The sequence below is a fragment of the Maylandia zebra genome, linkage group LG10, assembly GCF_041146795.1.
Source record: "Maylandia zebra isolate NMK-2024a linkage group LG10, Mzebra_GT3a, whole genome shotgun sequence".
NCBI lineage: Eukaryota > Metazoa > Chordata > Actinopteri > Cichliformes > Cichlidae > Maylandia > Maylandia zebra.
Window position 1 is genome coordinate 10959156 of NC_135176.1, and position 20625 is coordinate 10979780.

At 39.3% G+C, this 20625-nt stretch overlaps 1 protein-coding gene across 2 annotated transcripts; it reads left to right on the forward strand.

Moving 5' to 3' along the window:
* The first annotated feature begins 1161 nt into the window (after nucleotides 1-1161).
* On the forward strand, nucleotides 1162-16008 carry cnih2 (cornichon family AMPA receptor auxiliary protein 2). Of its 2 annotated transcripts, none has more exons than XM_004557303.5 (6): nucleotides 1162-2846; nucleotides 4764-4832; nucleotides 8571-8618; nucleotides 12003-12115; nucleotides 12194-12337; nucleotides 12463-16008. In XM_004557303.5, exons 1-6 carry the CDS (start codon nucleotides 2766-2768, stop codon nucleotides 12488-12490), a joined length of 483 nt encoding a protein of 160 aa, XP_004557360.1. In that variant the 5' UTR covers nucleotides 1162-2765; the 3' UTR covers nucleotides 12491-16008. The 2 variants fall into 2 exon arrangements, with proteins under 2 accessions (XP_004557360.1, XP_076745135.1); XM_076889020.1 differs by having other exon boundaries at nucleotides 1162-1783.
* The last annotated feature ends 4617 nt before the right edge of the window (nucleotides 16009-20625 follow it).

Below are 20625 nucleotides of genomic sequence, written 5' to 3' on the forward strand. Positions count from 1 at the left end.
TTGTTTATACAGTGCTTAACTTAACTTAGTCATACTATTTATTAATCTTTGCCTCTCTTCCACAGCATGTCTTTTATCCTGTCTTCCTTCTCTCACCCCAACTGGTCGCAGCAGATGGCCCCTCCTCCCTGAGCCTGGTTCTGCTGGAGGTTTCTTCCTGTTAAAAGGGAGTTTTTCCTTCCCACCGTCGCCAAAGTGCTTGCTCATAGGTGGTCGTATGATTGTTGTGCATTTCTCTGTATTATTGTAGGGTCTACCTTACAATATAAAGTGATTTGAGGCGACTGTTGTCATGATTTGTCATTGTATAAATAAAATTGAATTGAATTGAACTTAATCCTTTAATAGACCAATTGCCATAAACACACGAAAACACAAACATTGAAATCTATCCATTGTTATTTATTAGGCAAACAATAAACAAATATCAAAATTTTTATACCAGAATTTGAGCTGGCACACTGGACACCTCGGATAAGTCCGATACTAATCATGGATAGCAGGTATGATCTTTAATTTGGCCTCTTAATCAAAAATAATGTGCCTTTCTAGTTTTTTATTAAATTGTTCTTTAATAAAATAGTGAATTTGAACATTCATGGATAGAATAGTTATATACAAGCATTAAAAATATCATATTGATGAAAGAGCCTACGCTGACTGGAGGAGTAACCATCACAGAAACATAAAAGATAAATACCAACACTGTTAATGTGGGGCAGCTAAAAAAGGTTGGGCCATGGCATAGATCCCTCTAACAGAGGAATTACTTTTCTGAATAAGCCTACATTGGCCACACAAATAATACGAGTATCAACACTTACATTAGGTGGCACTAGTGGATTCTGTTCATTAATAGAGTGAGAGAATAATCAAAAAGTGAGATTGAGGTATTTAATGAATGCACTGAGAGAATTGAAGGAAATGACAAATGACTGAGAACAACACCCTGTAACAGACAGAGCTATATTTTATGGCATGACAGATGACTGAAAGCTTGGGCGAAAGGGGCTAATAAGGAAGGGGGGGGGGGGGGGGGGGGCACACCAGACATTTGCAGCCTTCCCTGCCCCCTCATCAGTCTCACGGGAACAAGGGATTATGGAAATGTATAAATGCAAGAGAGGGGGAGTCTGACAGACAGAGAGGAAGAGAGAAAGGCAGAGGGGAGAGCAAACAAGAGCGGGAGGGAGACAGAGCGATGCTATTGGCTGACCGTTATAACATCAACCGTGATGGAAATATTTCTCTCGCAGTCTAAGAAATAGAGGAAGAGACAGCCAGAGACAGTAGACTCAGGAAGAACATTCAGGTCTGTTTTCAAAATCTTTGAAAGGGATGAAAAGAAGGGGGAGTTAAAGAAGAAAGAAAGAAAGGAAAAAGAAAGCAGGGTACACGAGGAGCAGGAGAGATGATAGTAAGGTGGACTAACTTATGACTCCTGAGGGCTGTGGAGATTTTTTTTTTACTTAAGAACAGAAGTGCTTTATTTTTCTTTTAAATCAGCACGAATGGGTTTCAACATGTAGACACTCTGCAGGCTTCTGTGTAAATATTTCCCTGCTAGAATTTAACTATTTAACCTGCACATCAGCAGAGACAAGGCTTCACGTCTTTCTTTTTGTTTTTTGGAGATAACTGAGGGATGCGCTTGAGACAAACATGCAGAGCAGACAGTTCTGACATGGTGTCGACCCAAATTGACAGAGAAGAGGAAAGAGTGGACTGTTCAGATGCAGACACGTCTCCTACCAGGCACAGGTATTCGCTACTCGATATTAAGGTCAGTCAAGATGTCGATCCATGCTAACTGAAACTATCAATAATGTATCGTGATGTCGCATCTCTAAGCCCTCTTGAAGTGCTAACTAATCTTTCGATTCAATTAGAATATCTGCTGCCTCAGTGATTCACCCTTCTCACTTTGTGAAATCAGCAGTGGCAAGTTGTGATTTGCTTTGTCAGAATATAACTGTGTAACATGCAAAGCAATACCTTGAATCTCAGCTAGGATGTAAATAATTACTCAGCAGTTTAGCCATCATTATAAGTAAAGACTCTGTAAATAATAACTCACAGATGTAAACCTGTTAACTATGATATGGAAATATATGCGTCATTAATTGTTCTGGATCCCGGAGCAACAGATGAACAGAAAGCCATACAACAAACTACAAAAACTACAAAAAGCCATAACCGACTGGGACAATAATTCTCGCTGTTTTTACTGCTCTTAGTATCGACTAGTAACCTGTGCTTCTGTTGTCGGCGTGTCAGTCAGACTCTTGGTGGTTCGTCAGTAAAAACAAAAAAGAAAAAAAAAACATGATGTGTAGGCTTTCTCTAAAGAGAAACTGCAGGAAGGACAAGGAGGAGACAGACATTTTCCCTGTCAGAGACTGAAAAGAGGAGCACTGGGCCAGCGGCAGACTACTGTGGCTGTGAACAGACACACAAGTGCTTCCTAGATCAAAGCAAGGAAGGAGCTGTCCTGCTGTCAGATTTACAAGAAGAGACAAAGACAGAAAGCAAGTAAGCAGTGGAGCTGCGACGTCAGCTGATTATTGATTGTTTCTAAAACTGAGTGCTTTACCCACCTGGACAATATAGACTCAGCTTGCATCAAAGGGGGAAACCAACAATAGCCTCTACCACAGTAAAAGGAGGAGGGGGAGTGACCAGTAGCCAGAGAGAGGCAGAGAGCAGGGAACCAGTTTCCTTTCTCTCCCTTCACCCGTGTCCTTGTCAGGCTGGCTGGTGCAGCCATGGCGTTCACCTTTGCGGCCTTCTGCTACATGCTCACCTTGGTACTGTGTGCAGCTCTCATCTTCTTTGTCATATGGCAGGTGAGTGGCACGGTGAACACACCAGAACTAAGACTGACACACGTAGGGCCTGCAGCATCCTCACTGTAGCATCCCACACAGGCAGACTAGCACGGCCGCCTACACACAGGTGTACAGAGCTGCTGGCAACATAACATACACACTTCAGCCCCTCTAGAGATAATGATATGCATTAAAGGTGTAATTGTACTTATCAGACACTTCAAATGATCTCCTAAGAGCCACCCGATGACACTTTGACAAAAAGCACAGATTCCTGCTGGCTTCATCCCTCCACATAAAAGCAACTTATGATCCCAGAGAACTGATGATAAACATTTCCACGTAAGGCGTTCGGGCTTCAGCAAACTCCAGATAATGAGTACAGACAGTCAGCAAAACACAGTGATCATAAATCTCACCACCAGACTGTTGTGAATCTGTCTGCCCGCAGGCATTTTCAGTGGAATTTGCACAGCTATCGCTGGAGACCAGTGCACTCGGTTTGCCTGTTACACAGACTCAACAAACACCGCAGCTTTGATCTCTCACCTTTAACATTCCCTCCGTGGAGGCAGGAACACGGCGAAGCACAAAAACGCATCATTATGAATATAGGACTTGAAATGACTAACGTACCAATTGACTAAGTGGGTGAGACTACATATGACTCAGTGAGTGTGTCTGTGTGTGAAAGAGACAGCGAGAAGCCTGCGTCTGGCTCGGCTCTCGAGCATGTGACCGAAACGCTTATCAACCTATGATTTTGTTCACCCCTTCCCCCAGTCTGCTTCCACCCACGGGCACAGCACCCCAACTGTATGTGGCCGTCGACCAATCAGAACCTCGGTTCACTGGTATAGTAACCATGGTGCCCACTGAGGGGCTCATCATGTCGCCATGGAAACTGCATCTGTTTACAACAGAGCTAATTGTGAACGAAGACGAGGGCGAGCCATATAGGCTCGTACAGTATGTGGAAGGTGCTCTCCCCTTCGTGCCATCAGTCACTGCTGATGTTCACTTTTCTGCAAATTATGTCTGCTTGTTATGGCTTTTCAATGAGCCGTCAAAGGGAAGCTTAGCTCTTTAAAACCTGAGCCGATGATAAGCACAGCAGGTGGCCTTTACACTCCGAATTATTCGTGTTTTTATAGAGCTATTAATCAGGGAGCTAGTGAGAATAATTGTCACTTATACTCGCCTCACTGGAGGCAGTTAGAGTGTATTGGTGTATCTGAACAAGTGCCCTCAGTATATTATATTTCAATATGCAGAGAGACACTCAAGACAGTGTATGTACCAGAAATGTACCGCAATGCTCTTAAATATCAACCCAGCTAAAAAATGCTCAGTCAAAGAGCTTCTTGCATTTTAAATTTCTCAAGCACTTCTTGGACGACTCCTGGCATTTGTGTCTTAATATTAATCTTCCAATGTGAACTTAATTACTGGTCTCAACGTAAGAATCAACCCTTATGTAATTTCTTAGTGCAATGCATTTATCTACTCCTGCAGCTTTTCATCGTTTTTTTTTTACAGGAATTGGATAATGCAAAGCTGTATGGGGTGAATTAACCATCCAAGCTGTTCTTATTCAGGGACAAATTTCAATCAAAAATCCTTTAGCACAAGCACTACTACATAATCACACATGATGTCAACACAACATGACCTTCCTAACAGCATAAAGGGCAATAGCAAATGTCTGCATTTACATATGCCACTAACTCACCATATGTACTCAAAGTGATCTGAAAGCAGCTGCAGCTGTGGATGTAGGGATCGCAACAGTGTTCAGCCGACTCAGCCGAACCAAATTTACGAGTGGCGAGAAGACAACAGCTACATTTGCATTACAGTTGCAGCGTAGTGGTGGTGAAACAAAAACAAGCTCACGTGTCCAATATTATTATTTTATTTTATTATTTTTTTCAGATCACTGCGTTTGATGAGCTTCGCACAGACTTCAAAAACCCCATCGATCAGAGCAATCCCACCAGAGCGGTAAGAACCCTGCTGTTTCACTTCTTGCAAGAATGATCAAACCTTCATGTGCACACAGAGAAATCCCTTCTTTGTACTTTCAAGGAGACTATACATTTAAGGTTTTGCCCCCCAAATATTGCCTATGCTGCATATTTTCCGAGCACAGTTCACAAAGTTTCACGTTCATTTCATAAATAAACACAGCAAACGCTTTTTTCCAAGCCTGCAATCACCAAAAAAAATGAAATCATCATGTTATGTAAATGAGAGTTTGGGGTTTTTGGAGCAAAAGCTTTCATATATTTAATTCGGCTACATTTAGCCTTATTCATTAATATTTCTAAATCAAATATTTGCCCTACTTTGAAAACACTAATCCAAGCTTCCAGGTGATTGCTACAGTAACACCCAGGCAGTGTTTCCCTGAATGCTCATTTGTATGCAGATTGAAGCAATCAGCCTCCTACAAAGACCACGGCTCGTTGGCTTAATCAGTTACAGAGATTCATGCAAATGAAGTTGCTTTTTAGACAATGAGATACTGTAGTGTCGCCACAATAGGAGTGCAATTTGGAGTTTTCACCTCACCGTAACGAGAACAAACGCATTCACTCGATCCAAAGTGACAGATAAATAATTGCTGATTGAAAGTTAGCGGCACTATTTATCCTCTCATGTTGCAGAGCTGTTTGCTTACAGTATGTATAAGTTTTCTTCTGAAGATGAAATAACATTATCATGAGTCAGTAGTTCGAGCTATTATTCGCTTAGCAAGTTAACAGCAGCTGTGATTATCGTTTTCACAGGATAGCTAATGTTCTAGCAATCATGTGAACCTGCATCTGAACTGGAAAGTGAGAGTGATGAGGAGTGGGAGAGGAAACTGTGAAAGCAGACTGTAGGAGTGTGAAGGAATGCCAGCTACAAGGGGGTGGACACAATAACTGCAACACCTGTAAATTATAATGCAGTCAAATACAATGGAGCACAAAAGCCACAGTGGATCTTTTACTTTCCTCGGGACAACGATGGAGAGCTGTCTGACAAACAATCCCCATTAGAACTTTTCTGGTTTCACAGCAGTGAGATAAGTATTGAGGCCACTCTGTAGGACTGGTGACAACCTAAACACGCTGTCTGATGTCACCGTTTCAAATGTGTTCAGAAATAACTGGATCTGGCAGGACGCGACACTGCCGGTCTCTCCCCAAAATCAATAAGCTGCACAAACAGAAGACAAGCGAAGGCAACAGCCATGGAAGATAAACAGCAATTATATTTGTGGTTAGCTGAGAGCAACACATGTTCACTAGAGTGCGGTTGTGTACAAAAAAGGACAAAAGCAGTCAATATTTGTCGGGAAGAGAGAGAAAGAAATGATAGAAAGACAGAGCGGAAGAAGCTAGACATCTGTTTTTGAATCAGGTTTCTGCGTAAAGCCTTTAATCACAGTAACACTCAGAGGGAGAACCACCCCATCCATAAAGAGCCCTTCTATGGCTACTTCCCCCGTTAAAACAACAAAATTAAACACATCATAGTGGTAAAATTTATTCCTTTTCAGGCCTCCTTTTATGCCAGTAGCTCTAGAAAAGTTATGAGGCAGATTGTCAGGGAGATCACTCATTTGCGTCTCTGATAATAACGGCTTAATTAGATTACCAATCTAACTACAGCACTCTTTGCCCTGTAATTGTTGCTCCTTTATCTCTTCTGTATATTGTGTATATTGTGAAATGTCTCTGCTGCCTTTGATTAACATCCTCAGTCATGTTTCTTTATTGGAACTATTAAATATTCAGAGCAAATTGGATGACCTGACACAAATAGGGCCACCTCGGGGAGGCTACGAGCTGTAAAATCTGAGCAGCGCAATGATTTACACCGACAACAATAAACCATATGATGCACAGAAGCTAGGCTGGCACTTTCGCTCCTTAAATAACAGCACTGTGGAGGAAGGACTAGAAAGAAAGAACGAAAGAAAGAAAGAAGGCAGGAAATTACACTGAGCATACTAACAACAGTGAAGGTAGAGTGGCTGTGTCTAATTCAGGGCAAAATCCACTTTTCCCTTTCAGGTCACCAGTTTTAATTTATGTCCACAGACTCATAAAAGCTGGATGTTGCTCCAGCTACACTAAGCCGATATCACCGGTTGGTAGCCAAGATAGATGCCTCAATATGTCAGAATGACTAGACATGCTTATCCACTTGATGTATTATATTTAACAAAATAAATGAAGCCAAGCAAATTAACAGCCCTGTGATAATTATCTGACTATAGACATTATGGTTACACAATAAAGCAATAACTTTCTGTTGATGGAAACGGATAAACGGGGCAAATGAAGTAGAGCAAAACATCTAATTTGCCTTGCTGACTAATCAATGGACAACCAAAGAAAACATCTGCATGAGCCGAATATCTGATGTCAGGCTCATGTACTCAAAGACGGATGGCTTTAATTTTAAAACTGATAATTGAGCTTTCTATAATGGCTCAGAGACTCCGAGCTGATAGCTTTACAAGATAAGGTGGGAGATGTGCGCACAGGGTTTTTTCCCTGCAATATGAGATTTGCTTCTCAAATAGGTTTCAGCCACATAAATGAAAAACAAATCAACACCATTGTAAGTACTTTATTATTATTATTAACTGAAAATGAATTTATTCAAGTATAATATACAGTTTGTGTTTCTCAAATTTCATAAAAAATAACAAGTCTGATTTCTGCCATAGGTGGGCACAGGTATGATTAATGACATTCATTAAGGCTCTAGATCAGGACTGTCACTAGTGTCATTAATAAAACCTATATTTAACTCATATTTCATGCAAAAGTTGTACCTGTTGTATGTGCCCAGATCATAGTTATGGCCTTATAGTCCACAGCCAAATGAAAAGTCCTGTCTGCACCAAACCAAGGTTATTATAAATAAAAATAAAAGACTGGCCTAAAAAACAAAAATAAATAAATAAATAAAACTAAAATACACTAAAAAAATCCATATGAATGTATCATTTTGGTCAAATTAACCAACAATACCAGAATGAAGAAGTACTTGCGTGTGTGTGTTTATTAGAACAGGGATGTCTACGCAACTGTGTGTGTGGGTCTGTGTATTTTAATATTGTAATACTGTTTTGTATCGTATTGTGTTGACCTTCTGACAGACACCACATGTATAACAACAAAAAGCTGCGGCTAAAAAAAAGAACCGAAAAACTGTATTAAACTTAAAATTATTAAACAATAGAAACTAAAGTGAAATGAGCAAACTCACTCTGGAAACTAACTTAAATAAAAATTTAAAAAACAGATCGATGATAAAACTGCACCAAAGTGTAAAAATATGTATTTTAGACGTATGATGAAAACAAACTCGGGAGTTTTAGTTTTTTAAAAAAGAAGGTAGTTAATTAATTACTATCAGTTGGTAAGTGTATTTTTCCATGGTACTATTGTTGGCCTGGTGATCTAATGTAATATACAGCTGCATATTACAGTATCACTATACCCATAATACTGATATTTAAGCAGGAATGCTAACATAAAACTAGCCATCAGGTCCAGTTTTTAGATTTTATCACTATATTTAATATCTGTCCAGTTTAAAAAATCCTCCAAAATAATAATAATAAATATTCACTCCAGTCTATGATCGTCTATTGTTTCTGCTATGAGACAGCTATTTCTGTTAGGCATTGACAGTAATATTGTTGACCGGACTTTCTTTATATCCTCGCCACAGAGAGAAAGGATTCTCAACATTGAAAGGATCTGCAACCTGCTTCGCAGGGTGAGTAATAGCTGTTTTTCATCTGCTGGTGGTGGATGACTAAAGCAGAGGGGCTTCACAGAGCCATGACCGTTTGTCTTTTTTCATTGTGAGGACCATGACACACACTGATTCATTTCACATGTAGCCCGTCCCCACAACACGCCATTACCTCTTTACAGGCACACAGTGATGGAGAGCACTGATACAGCCCAGATGTTGTCAGCTTTTTATTTCAAGGCTTTCAGAAAAAGAACTTTGTGTCCGTGAAAGATCACACACTGTGGAGGCCATTTTAAACATGCTTGTGCTTGAAGATGGCCAGTGCCATTGGGTTTTTTTGATTCAAAGTTAATGGATAAATAAATAAAAATATATAAAATTACAAGAGTTTAATTTAATACTACTACTACTACTAATTGTAGTATTAGGGTCTATATGCTAATGTAGTAAAGAGCATTTTCTGAGAAGGTTTGCCCTGGGTTCAAATTGTTACCATTTTCTCGGGTTTTTTTTACGTTTTTCTTTATATAGCTGCTCAGTGCAAGAAAATAAAATGCCACTGATGCATAATTACAATACCACCATGTTATTGAAAAGGAACTCTTATTGCTGCAGTGGAAATATAATTTCAATTACCCTTAACTGCTACACAGGTTTAATCTAGCGTGGTAATTAGACTACATATGTATTAGTGATATTTGCTCCAACCAATCACTGCTGAAATTGGTTCCACTAAAAATATTCAAATAATATTGAAACAGATTGTAATGATTGATGGAGCCAGCTAAGGGTTATGATGTCAGTCAAAGAAATGTAAGTTGTTATTTTGCAGCCATATTTTTGAACTAGCATCAAGATCAAATTGCTACGTGTATGTGATGTGATAGTTCTTATTACATTAAGTTCACATTAAATAAGGTTCATTTGTATAGCACTACAAAGTACTTCCCAAAAACAGAATAAACAAACAATAGATTTTTATAAAAATTAAACTATTAATCACTTAAAATAGACCATGCAAGACTTTATAAAAGCGATAATGTGTAAAGAATAAATTGAAATGAACATAATTAAAAGTTAAAACAAAACTTGGTGTTAAGCTAAGAATCTTAAAGATAAAAATGTTATAATAAAATTTGCAAGAAACAGGTCTTTAGCAGTAAAACACTAAAAGAAGACACTGGCAAAACTACCCTGAATGCTGCAGGCAGGTCACCCCACAACCAAGAAGTAGTGATGTGCGGATCGATCCTGAAATATCAATTCCTCCGATACCAATCATTTATGTTCTAGAATCAATTCTCACATTAAAATATCGATATTTTAGTAATTTAGGGTAAATTTGTAGTTTATCATTAACAGGAACACAGTGGAAAGAAACTATAACATTCGGATTGTCTACACTCAAAGGAACTACTTCCTCTTCCGCCTTTCATAGTCATTTGCGAAATAGGCTGTCTGTCTTGCAGCCCCTTGGCGTGCGCACTCACAACAATGGCTGAGCGTAATTGGAGTCATGTGCGAACCTATTTTACCTCCACAAAAACTGAGACGTGGTTTGCGATACATGTGGCAAAAACGTGAGGTGTTGTGGCCACACTAGGGAGACAAAGGCTATTGGGGGGATAAATACATTTTACAGTGTTTATTTATCGGATAAAATACGTTAAATGTCCGGAAACAGCGGGGGTGTCCAAATTCAGAGGCTGCTTCCACCTGAGGGCCCGGCCTTCGCGGTCTAAAGAAAGCCAGGTAGTACGGCACGAGCTCCCTCGGTGGAGTGAAACTGCCGTCTGCTCCTTGCTATCTAAAATATAACCGGGCACTGGCGTAAACTCTCGACCGTCTCACACTTCTGTTTAATCAGTTTTCTGTTTGACGTTTATTCAGCTGTGTGAAAACCCTGAGGAACCCTCCTGAGGGATTAATAAAGTTACATTTTATTTAATCTAATCTAATAACTTTAATCTCAGCCAAACTGATTTACTCACAAACAAATAAAACACTGAAAAAGCCAAACAATAACATTTTTAAGTTATCTAAGTGACTTATATATCATGTTTAACCCGAGTAGCGAAAGACCGCAGGGGTTTGAAAACAATGTGTCGATGGGCTCAGATATTTGAAGTTTACACAGCTACATTCTCACCTGAAAATATGTTAAAAGTTTTTTTGCGACCCAGAAAGAGAAATAAGAGTAATATTAAAACTAAGCATTGTTGGAAACAAGTACTCTGATGTCCTGTAATCATTATGACGCTATAATTTGAGCTACAATAAATAAAATAAGTTTTTGTACAAAGTATCGGTATCGGATCAGTATCGTCGATACCACCCTGAATATTACTTTGTATCGGATCGGAAAGGAAATCAGTGGTATCGCACATCACTACCAAGAAGCCTACTAGGGGTTACTGGTGGGGCTAACCATGCTAGCTTGTTAGCACAGTTAGCAAGGCACATCCACAGACTGTATGAGTTAAAATGAGAAACACAGATACACAAACCTTCTAACAAATATGAAATACTAGAATTTCACTCACCAAAACTGAAGTACAAAGCCACAGCATTATCTGTAAAACAGTTCTATTAAAATGTTCCCGCACACTGAAGCCCGAGTCTGACATCTGAATTAGCGCAGGTGAAAGCTTAAAAGATTTAAGGTGAAAAGCCAAATAAAGAAAAATTCACCTCCTGTAGTCATTTTGTAGGGGTATATTAGTTATAGCAACCAAAACTCTTTTTTGGAACAAGAAAGCTCTTTAACGTAGGATTATATGGTTACTCACTGACTTGTAGAACAACTTTCAAGTGGCCACTTAAGGAACTTTCTGGTGCTTGCAAGCTGGCCTCATTTAGCCTAGACATTACAGCGTCGGTTCATTCTCAGTGCTCTCATTGCACTGCTTTTGGCTGCTACAGGCAGCTATTTTCAGAGAAAAGTTCTGAAAAGTGGTAACACACTCCCTGCCCAGCATGAAACACTAAAATGTTGATAAGTAAGTGTTCAGAGCTTGTTTCTGCTGCCCTCAAGTTGCCCCCCAAAAGTTTTTGTCCTTTCACAGTAAATGTAGTTTTATCATCTTTGTTGCTATCCTGTTGCCATCTTGAGTCTTAACCCCATCTCAGATTTTCCCAAATAGTATTTTAACAACCAAACGCTAGACTTTACATCACAAGAAAAAAAGGTCAGCAAAAAAGAGTCCACATGCAAGTGAACATATATTTGCACCCGTAACAGCAGCTAGCCCTGACTAACAGCAACACCTTCCGTGTGAAAGTGTTTGCCCTGCAGTGTGGTCTTGTACACTGTAATTCTATCACATCAGTGTTTTCTAAAGAGTTGTTGGAGTGTTATCACTTAATCATTTCAGTTTCCGTCCTTCTTATATTTCTTATTAGTTGGTGGTACCAGAGTACTCCATCCACGGTCTCTTCTGCCTGATGTTCATGTGTGCTGGAGAGTGGGTCACACTTGGCCTAAATATCCCGCTGCTCTTCTACCATCTGTGGAGGTATGGTCCCACAGCAGATGTGTAACTAGTTTGTGTTGGTCTGATGGGTGAGTGAGCCAAACCTCCTGCTTTTTTCAGGTTTTTTCATCGGCCCGCTGATGGCTCAGAGGTCATGTATGATCCTGTCAGCGTGATGAACGCCGACATTCTCAACTACTGTCAGAAAGAGTCCTGGTGTAAGCTGGGCTTTTATCTTCTCTCATTTTTCTATTATCTCTACAGGTAAGTGGGAGATTTACAATGTTTCTCATTTCATAATGACACTTCAAGGAATCCTTAGACGTGTGTTACGATTCATAAATTTGTAAAATTAATTTTAATTTATCATCCTACACTATTTCTTGTAGTATGGTCTACGCCTTGGTGAGCTTCTAACAAACAGGAGAGATGAAGAAATAAAATAACTGTAAAAGAAAAATTGGAGAACAAACGGAGACACAAACCTTTACTTTCTCCATGTATTCTGACCTTTCTGGCTTTGGGCTTTGGAAGTCTAACCTTGGACTAAGCACGAAGAACAATTTGAGTGAATGTGAATTTTTTCGAAAAAGCCTCTTTTCGATTGTATCATTGTACACCCGATACTGCCGTCGGACAACCGGATGAAATCTTGAAGGACTGAAACGCAGGTGTTTGTGTTGCCTTTGACCCATTATACAATTTAACAATATTTCTGAAGGGCTGGATTTTCCCCACGCTGCTCTTAATAATCCAGTCGCTCAACTCACTGTGAATCTCCAAACACTTGGGGACTGGAAAATGAAAAATTATGTCTGTATTCTTTGACTTTGACAATGTACTAAAAGCAGGATTGTTTTGCATATGGAAACTCTGACATCAAACCGTTACTCTGATCGTGTTGCAGGAAATGGGTTAGCAGTGTAAGAGGTTTAACGAACCTGGCATGAGCTGGAGTCTGCACAGACACCTTTAACCAGGACAGAGGATAAAGATTTGCCTGATGCCAGTCTCTGCCAAATGCAAAGTCAAATCAGACATTGGTAAAAAGAAAATAAAATGAAATGAGAAAAAAGCAAGGAATTATCCAGGGTTGACTTAAATAAGTTTGACTTTAAGGGTCAATGCTTGTGATGTGCATTCAAAATAGGTGTGTCCAGAGGGCATATTTTACGCTATATGCTAGGTTCATGCTTTCCAAAGAGCGTTCAGCTCAAACATGCCAAAATGTTACCGCTGAAAATCATTGTGCCAAATATAAAATCAAGGTCAAAAGAAAAATGATGAGACTAGAAAGTAGTTGCAGTATTTTGTGCTCTCAAACCTTATCTTTAATTCTACTTTCTTTGGCACATATTGTTTTTCCTCAAAAAAAAGAAAAAAGAAAAAAAACTTTAGTTTTGTTGTGTTTTTTAGTGTGCAGGAAGCACCTTATTCCTCTTTCCAGTGATGTTTACTCTTATTCATCTGCATTTATACTATAGCCATCTTAGCACAGCAACTCTTCTCTGATTCGAGGTAGAATAGCATAGCATAGTCATCTCATGTACAAAAAAGCAATTAATAACAGTAATCTAGCAATGTAAATTGAGTCATGAGACATATCGATCCAGTGTTATTCAGTGTTTGTAACAGTGAGTGGGACAAAAGTGGCAGATGAGACAATAACGACTCTATGACAGTGTTTCAGCTGTTTAAGGAGTGCAACGACAGCATCGCAATACATCGACAAACATACAGCTGCAAAGGCAACAGACGTAAGAGACACACAATCTTGCTGATGACCAAGATTTATAAACAGTAAAGCCTTTCCTCGGCTGGCCTTTGCCGCCATGTGTTCATTAGATGGATCTGTTTGCAGATAAGTGATGGTTCAGATGTGTGATATCAGTAGGAAAACAGAAACTCTGGGGGCCTGAGAACAAGCTGTGATATTTGCCATACACCAACTCCAGGTGTACTAAATGGTGGTGTTTGATAGACAAACTGTGGGCTCAGATAGGAAAAAATGAGGTAAGGAGTCTCCGGAGAACACGGGTGGGCATTTCTCAGCTGCTAGACATGGCTGGCTGTAATCAGTTACCTTGCCCCCAGCCCTGACTAACCACGTCTTACTGTCAAGGAATGCCCACTTAAAATAATGGTCTCAGCTGCTGCAGCCTACTGAAGTTCTTGTTACGTAGAAGGATTCACAGCAAAAATTGACAAACTGTCATGACATTTATCCAATAATTAAATAGTAGATCTGTTTAAATAAATTTAATTACATTTTATTTTGATAGCACAAAATCACAAGAAGTCACATTTATATTACAAAGTAAAGACCCTACAATAATAGAAACAAAACCCCAACAATCAAACGACCCCCTATGAGCAAGCACTTGGCAACAGTGGGAAGTAAAAACTCCCTGATCATTCGATCAGTGATAAAAGTAACAGTATAATTTTCCAGTGTGTGTTAGCAATATATGAAATTTATTTCTAATGAAAACTATGTTTTCCTTAGAAAATGCCCACACTGCACTGTATACCAGTGCTTGAGGCTGTTTTGCTAAGCTCAGCAAATTCAATACAAATGTTTGTGTACATCAGCATTTCACGCTTTCTTGCCCTGCCTGTATTACTTAGCCACAAGCCTATATTTTTCACTGTAGTTTTAGCAAATGTCCCTCAAAACAGGAATAAATGCAATATTTCTTATAGAAAGAAACATTTTTGCATCAGCACTTTTTCCGGCAACAGCACTGTGTTTATCAGATTCATAAAACATTAGCCCCATGCACATTTGTCAAGCTGAAACACTGGGGGGAACGAAATGTACCAAGCCTTTGCTACAACTGGAATACTCACATCAGCTGAATTGTGGTTTGTTAATTTTCACAAAATGTGTTGGCAATTTGGAAAGGATGACTTTAATTCCTAATATTCAATTCAATTCAGTTTTATTTATATAGCTCAAAATCACAACAACAGTGGCCTCAAGGTGCTTTATAGGTGGAAGGTAAAGACCCTTCAATAGTAAAAAGAAAACAGTGAAAATCCCAGCAATCATATGACCCTCAGTGAGCAAGCGCTTTGGTGACGGTGAAAAGGAAAAACTCCCTTTTAACAGGAAGAAACCTCCAGCAGAACCAGGTGTAGGGAGGGGCGGCCATCTGCCGTGACTTTTTGGGATGAGGGGAGGAAGGTTGTGGAAGAAAAGCAGAAATTAATAATAATTAATATAAATCCATGAAGTGTCCAGAACGTACTTACAGTTCTAAAATCACCTTCATTGACTGACATACAGTATGCTCTACATTACAGGAAGCCTAATTTCTTCAAAAAATATATCATATATTAGTCTTAAAGGAGAAAAAAACATGTTTTATAACCATTAATAACCCGTGTCGTTAATGTAGCTGCACTGTAGATGCTCAGGACATACACATGCATAAATATAAACAAAGCCTTATCTAAGTCTGAAATCAAGGCACGCAGAGCAAATCAAACTGCCTGTGTGATCTGAATCGCAAGCACTGAAGCAATTTCAGTAGGCTGTCAGTGTGTCTGAAGACAAGACGGTGTATGCTGTTCCAAATAATGTCAAAAGTAATCACAGGACACTGAGACCTCAAAACTACAGTGTGAGCGTGTAGAGTCTGGACAATCGCTTCTAAAGCACAGGAACACGAGGAGGAAAAAAAGGGGGGAGGAGACATACAGCTTGGTTGAATGTCATGTAGTTGCTGTGAACAAAGCCTTTTAGAAAACTGTATTTGAGTATAATTATTTGTATCTGTCTTTTATACATTTCTCATCAACGTACGCTACAGTAAATTTGGTGGATGACTTTATATATATAGATATTAGGCTACACTATGATGTACAGCCGTGCCATGCCGTATTCTAATAAAACAACGATGCCAAAATGTCCATTTCTATGTCGATCATTTCCTGCCTGTTGAGGGTCAGAATTTATTTGTCCATCTGTGAAGAGTTGTCACAGAAATGCGATGTTTCTTCCGAAGATGTGCTAGAAGAGAAAAAATAAAACTGAAGGATGATGGGGACACTGAGTGGTGCATTAGACTGAGGGATAGGAGACGAACTGCCTCATTGAGAAGCTGTTGAAAAACAGCTGCATTTAGAAGTGGTTCCAGAGACATTCAGCCAACCTCTCTAAAGGCACCAGAATAACTAAATACCAATACTGATGTGGAAAAAGCTTCTACTGGAGGGCAGCAGAGAGAGGATTAAAGCCTTTCATTAACGTCTGCACCTTCAGAATACTAACATTTCAAATTATAGAGCTCTGGATGCCTATTAGATTACATAATAAAATGAAGCTGACAGAGTTCGTCTCCACAGAGAGACATCATCACTTCTGAAAATGTCACTGTAGCTATATAACATTTAAAATTCACAAGTTGTGATTCCTCAGAGAGAGAGGGGGGAGAGAAAAAAGACACACAACCTAAAACACTGAGTGTGGGTCTAAACTGGCTCTGGGGCTCATTTGTAGAGTCTGAAAGGTTTGCCAGGTTATCACTTGTTTAAATAATGATTCAGACAGAAAACAGAGAAACAACAAGGCTTCAAGTTGGCGTTTTCCCCTCTGTTTGAAGAGGACAGATCATTCTCCGCTGTCACCATGGAAACTAAACTGTATTAGAAATTCCTGTTGACTCACTCTGAAGCTGAAAACACAGAAAAATCCAATAGAAGTTGGTGCACATGCCTGGCAGCACTGCTTCACTGCCCAGTGCATTTATATTTATTACATCCACTACATACATATCACTTTCATATAAGCAGTTATGACACTTGCTTACACCAAGACACAGACACTGACACGCGCGCATATATACAACATTCACACACACACTGAACCCGCTCACTCACAGCACATGCATCTGTTTCTCGTTCCCTCTCATCCCACGATTCACACTGTTTCACACTCATCATCTCGGGCTCTTCCTTTTTTCAGCACCCTCCACCACCATAATTGTCTCAACTCCTTTCCCCTCTCTCCTACGTCTGTGCACCTCTCAGCCAGGCGTTACCATGGAAACTGGCTAACAACTGATGGGCTTGAAAACGTCAGGATTGGCATGCACGATTGGCAAGCACGCGCGCGCTCGGAGGTGCATGCACAAACACACACATACATATTGTGCACATTCATTATTATACAATTCAAGCTTGGTGCATGTTATTCTGGCTCTATAGGCATGCATGCATAAGGAAACGATAGGTATGGTGAAGGGGTGCACACCAAATTTAAGGGGGGTGGGGGTTAATTTAAGAAAAATTAAAGAAAAAAGGAGAAGAATAAAAAATATGTAGTTACTGACTGTCCCTTTTTTGAATGCACACTCGGATTCCTGTAAAATGCAAAATGATTTTGGTTTGACATTCATCATAAACACTCTGCGCATGCAGTGAGACCTTTTTATATGTTTGAAAACTCAAAACAACAAATGAAAACGTAAGCTACTTCCAGCTGCTCCCTTAGACACAAGGGGTTACCACAGCGGGTACCTCCGCATGTTTGGTTTGGAGGATTTTCACACCGGATGCCCTTCCTGACATAAGCCCCCATGAAATGTATGAAAATCAATCAACCAGATTTGTCACTGCATATCATGGATGTATTACAAAATTAGCATGATGTTTTTGCATTTTTTTCTGAAGTCCTAAGTTTGTGGAAGGAGCAGATGTGCTGTCTTAGCAGTCTCTTTTTGTTTCCAAGGATGTGTCAAACCTGTTCACACTTATGTTTTTATTTGGACTGTGCATCGTCTGTCCAGACAGAGACACGAGCGTGACTCACTCTGTCAGCTGCTGTCTCACTTATATAAATAAATTTCATCAAACTAACTACTAACTTCATTTTCAGTAACTGGCCTTAGAAAGTCATGACTTGGCTGCTGTTTCTTCCCCTCTTCACTGTTATGTGAGACTGCTTTAAGACGAGTCTGAAAGTTCCCGGGTCACGTTTAAGGCCGCTTTATAAACAGAGTATTACTCGCTTGTAACAGACTTTTTAATCAGCCACGTCTGCTCATATCTAATTTTAATTTTCAATTTTCAGATCAAATTGAATATTTTAAATGGATGAAGCCCTCAGGCTGAGAGTTTTTTTTTTTCCTTTTGGTAATGAGAATGGCAGTCTAATTTTAATCCTGATGACTACTGCAATGCTGATAGTGTAGTTTAACACCTGAAATATCTATATAGCATTTAATTAATACACAGGGAAAGCAACTTTTCACAGATTATACAGAATCAAAGTGACAAGCATTTACAGAATAATTTGGCGCTACGGGGAGTGAAGAATGACAAAGTCTTTACCCACATATGTCAGTTGTCATTATATTCATTAAAGATGGCAGTGTGTTTGCACGGCATCATGTCAAAGAAATCATGAGCTGATACAATGTAATATAATAATGCCATGAGATGGTTTGTGACGTCCTGATTTAAAGAGTTAAGCATTTAGTTCTTATTAAAACTGAACACCTAATCTAAGGGCTAATTACTCATTTTGTATAGAGACTTGTCAGTCACAAGTGTGATGATGACTTGCAAAGTAGACATCGTATTGTATTACATAATGCTTGGAACAATAGAGTGTATATATAAGATGGAGGTGTGTCATTAATATCTAGTAGTCTTGGCTAAATACAAACATTGCATTTACATTCGAACTCCAGGTTGAATGACCATAAACAACTATATTATACAAAATGGTGTTGACCAGAAGTTAAAACAGGTGGGATTTAGGATTTAGCTAATTGCAGTAGTTTGCTGGTAGTCCTCAGTCACACTGACCTAGAAAATGGTCAGCAACCCCTTGGCAACGACCGGTCACTGGGGACAAAAAGTGTATTTCCCAAAAGGATGGGGAGCAGTTGCTGGAGACAGCTGGCAGTCGCTAGGGGAAATCTGTTCTGCACCTTGTGGTGGTCCCTGTGGTTATTATCAGATTAGCAGATTGCTGGAGTCACCCACAGTTTGCATGGAAGATGCCAATTTGTCTGCACACACCAACTATTTGCCTCTCTGTGCCTGTGTGACAGACCTAGCTGACATATATTAAGTGATTAAAGTAGTTTAATTACCTTTTGTCATTTATTGTGTGGCTAACTACTGCAACAACAACAAAAAAAAGGAAATAAAAGATATTTGGCTGGTTTTTAATGTTCTGAATCTGAATTTATAAGCCACTATATTAGGTGTCAGCCATATTTATTACTGATATATATTAATAAGAAGCGGCTTGGTGTAATAGCCACACCTGAACTTACTGACTTCAAAGCTAGAGTTTACATTCCAGGTGAGATTTGTCATTTCGTTGGTTTATGTATGAACACTTTTTGCGGTTGACTACAGTTACTTTTTGAAGTTATATTTTGTTATTATTTTGTGTCACATGCACAGGTATCTGTGGTGTAATCCAGCCTTATAATTACCATATGAACAAAATATGTAATAAAATTTTAAAAAGAACAAAAACAACAGGCACAGTACATGCTGCACATGCACACAAATATTCGCATATCCTATAAAAAGCTAAGAAGCTTATGTAATAATTCAGCATGAGTCTAGCCACCATGTAGACACGCATTCACAGTATAGAAGCCCGTTCCTAATTAGCACTTAGCATTTGAAAAACAACACAAAATAGCTTGTGTAGGCGAGGCCAGAGGCCAACAGTACTGTAAATGGGTTTAAAAGGTGAAAAACGAAGGTGTGCATCAGCAGAGTGCTCTGTCATTTGTACGCACACGCCTCACTGCATGTGAGAAAAACATCATTTGCTAGTGTAAATGCAGGGTGATTTATAATGGAATAGGTCAAATATAATACAAACATTATTTTTAGACGAATCTGCATCGTAGCCTAATAGAATAGACGTCTCAATCTGTTTTTAAAAAGGGCAACAAACAAGCTCAAGCATTGAAGCGCCATAAAAACCAAACTGCTGATCATCGCACAGTCATGAAAGATTTTGAGATTGCCTAAACAAAAAAACCTCTTCTCAAAGTGATGCATCAGTTCAGCAATAATGTGGCCACCTGTCACCTCCACAGCAAAAGAAGCTACTCTAATGCAAAACCTCAAGAAGAAGTAATTATTGCTTTAGTGCTGACAGAGGCCATTTCAGCAGCTTCTGATTGCATTTACTGGTACTAATATCTGCCGTGTACTTGTTCCTTTAGAATAATTTGAAACAGAGCGAGCTCAGAGATGAAGCCTAACAAATGTTTAAAAAGCCTAGAGGCTTGGCAAACATCTGCTATTGTAGCTTGGAAGCCTGGAAAGAGAATCCATTTGAACAAGATGATAACAGGTTCTAAAAGGTTAGCTAGCTAAAAACAGACATGTTCATAGGAAGTGGCTCCTAATAGCTGCTGTGGTTTTACTACTAAAAATTACACTCCCTGGCCACTTCATTAGGTACACCTCTACAACTGCGCATCAATACAAATATCTCATCAACCAATTACTTGGCCCCAATTAAGTGCATTTAGACATGATTAAGAAGAGCTAGTGAAATTCAAACT

Excerpts from the sequence above, each read along its gene's own strand:
- cnih2 (XM_076889020.1), top strand. The coding sequence starts at position 1,646 with ATGCGCTTGAGACAAACATGCAGAGCAGACAGTTCTGACATGGTGTCG. Across the intron at positions 1,784-4,763 it reads ATTCGCTACTCGATATTAAG|ATCACTGCGTTTGATGAGCT; the intron begins GTCAGTCAAGAT and ends TATTTTTTTCAG. Across the intron at positions 8,619-12,002 it reads TCTGCAACCTGCTTCGCAGG|TTGGTGGTACCAGAGTACTC; the intron begins GTGAGTAATAGC and ends ATTTCTTATTAG.